Source organism: Panthera uncia (assembly GCF_023721935.1).
Source record: "Panthera uncia isolate 11264 chromosome E2 unlocalized genomic scaffold, Puncia_PCG_1.0 HiC_scaffold_20, whole genome shotgun sequence".
NCBI lineage: Eukaryota > Metazoa > Chordata > Mammalia > Carnivora > Felidae > Panthera > Panthera uncia.
The window spans coordinates 25,191,337-25,192,834 of NW_026057589.1; the positions used below are offsets into that span (position 1 = coordinate 25,191,337).

General features: G+C 60.4%; 1 protein-coding gene across 18 annotated transcripts in view; it reads right to left on the reverse strand.

The window, feature by feature from the left end:
* Positions 1–328: 328 nt before the first annotated feature.
* The window catches only part of ANKRD11 (ankyrin repeat domain containing 11), a 178,989-nt gene continuing 177,819 nt past the window's right edge, over positions 329–1,498 (reverse strand). For 13 of the 18 annotated variants that reach the window (XM_049622674.1, XM_049622676.1, XM_049622675.1 and 10 more), the window contains one exon: positions 329–1,226. In XM_049622674.1, coding sequence (XP_049478631.1) covers positions 610–1,226 — 617 coding nt within the window. In that variant the 3' untranslated portion in view covers positions 329–609. The remainder of the gene's footprint in view (positions 1,227–1,498) is intronic. The other 5 variants (XM_049622682.1, XM_049622681.1, XM_049622680.1 and 2 more) reach the window with 1 other exon arrangement.

Consider the following 1,498-nt stretch of genomic DNA (forward strand, 5'->3'; position numbering starts at 1 on the left):
GGGGGGGGGGGGGGGGGGGGGGGGGGGGGGGGGGGGGGGGGGGAAGGAGGGTTGGCCCTCTCTGTCCCCAAGCCCAGGTCTGGCTGCCCCGGGGACAGGACATGAATGGCTCAGGGATCCCTGTCCCCGCTGTGAGCTGTGCAGCTTGGTGGGGGTGGGGCTTGGGACCCAGTCAAGACCGGAAAAGGGAAAAATTAGTTTCAAAAAAAAAAAAAAAAAAAAAAAAGTAGTAAATGGGGAGCAACGTAGTTGAAGACACTGTGGTGTTCCAGTGGGGCGGTCCCCGTCGGTCCCGCATGTCGGCCCCTCCTGGAGAGGGCCTGTCGTGTACAAAGAGCATTTAATTAATTTATTTATTTCTTTACACATAACTGAAGTGATGTTACAGTACATAAGTTATTTACAACTGTGCAGTAATGTGTTGCAAAATAAATTATCTAGAAGGCAGCAAAAGTACATTGTGAATGTGTATAAAACTGTACAGCGTTTACGGGTACACTTTTTATATGATTATTGGCTCTGTAGTGTTTCAAGTTATGTTCTCAGAAAGAGAAACAAAATGCCCAAGATTAAAGGAAAAAATATACAAACCACGTGGATTTGACTCCATTAAAAACACAACCCGAGAGTCCCGGCTCTGTGTCCCTCCGCAGCGGGCGGGCAGCCCTGCGCGCGGCCACAGTATCCCCGCCCGTCCGAAGCCCGTCCCCGCCCTCCGACCCGGAGGTCACTGTCCGTGAGGGGTGGCCGCCTTAATTTTCTTTCTTTTAGTTGATCAGAATGGAACAGGAAATTGTAAAAAATACATCCGTTCTGCAGCTCCTGAAATGCCCGTGCAGCCGCCCGGAAAGCAGACCCCGAGGCCGCCGTCTCCTCGTGCTCCCGCGGCAGCTCCCGGGGGGAGGGGCCAAGTGCGGGGTCTCTCCCTGGACGTCCCCGCCCGAGGGACAAGGTCTCCCCGCGCTGCCTGGACTCGGCAGCGGCGCCGGGCAGACGCGTGCGGCCCTCGCCTGTGTCCCGTGTGGCCGTCCCGCGGGGCGTCAGGCCGGCAGAAGCACGAAGTCGTCGTTGACGTCGACCATGGGCACGTAGAAGGAGGGCACCTCGTGCACACACAGCGCCTTGTGCCCGGCGGGGTCCAGCTCCTGGGCCTTCAGCTGCCACTCCATCCGCTGCACGGCGTTCAGGGCCGCGGCCTCGTGCTGCTGCCGCATCAGGAGACACGTCTGCGGGAAACGCGACAGGTGAGGGGCGCCGAGGCGAGACCTCGGTCCCGCGCCTTCGCCCCACGCCCTGCCCCGGGAGTCGTGAGGCCCAGCGCCCCGCCCCCCACCCCGGGCGTTGCAGCGGAATCTCGACAGTGTCACTCTGCCCTCGTTTACGGCTGGTGACCCGTCACCTAGGCCGGGAGCGTTTGGGATTTGTGGGCACCGAACCCCGGCAGCAGGTCCTCGCGGGCAGTGCCGTAGCGGCTCCGTATCGGGGGCGCTGGGGGGGG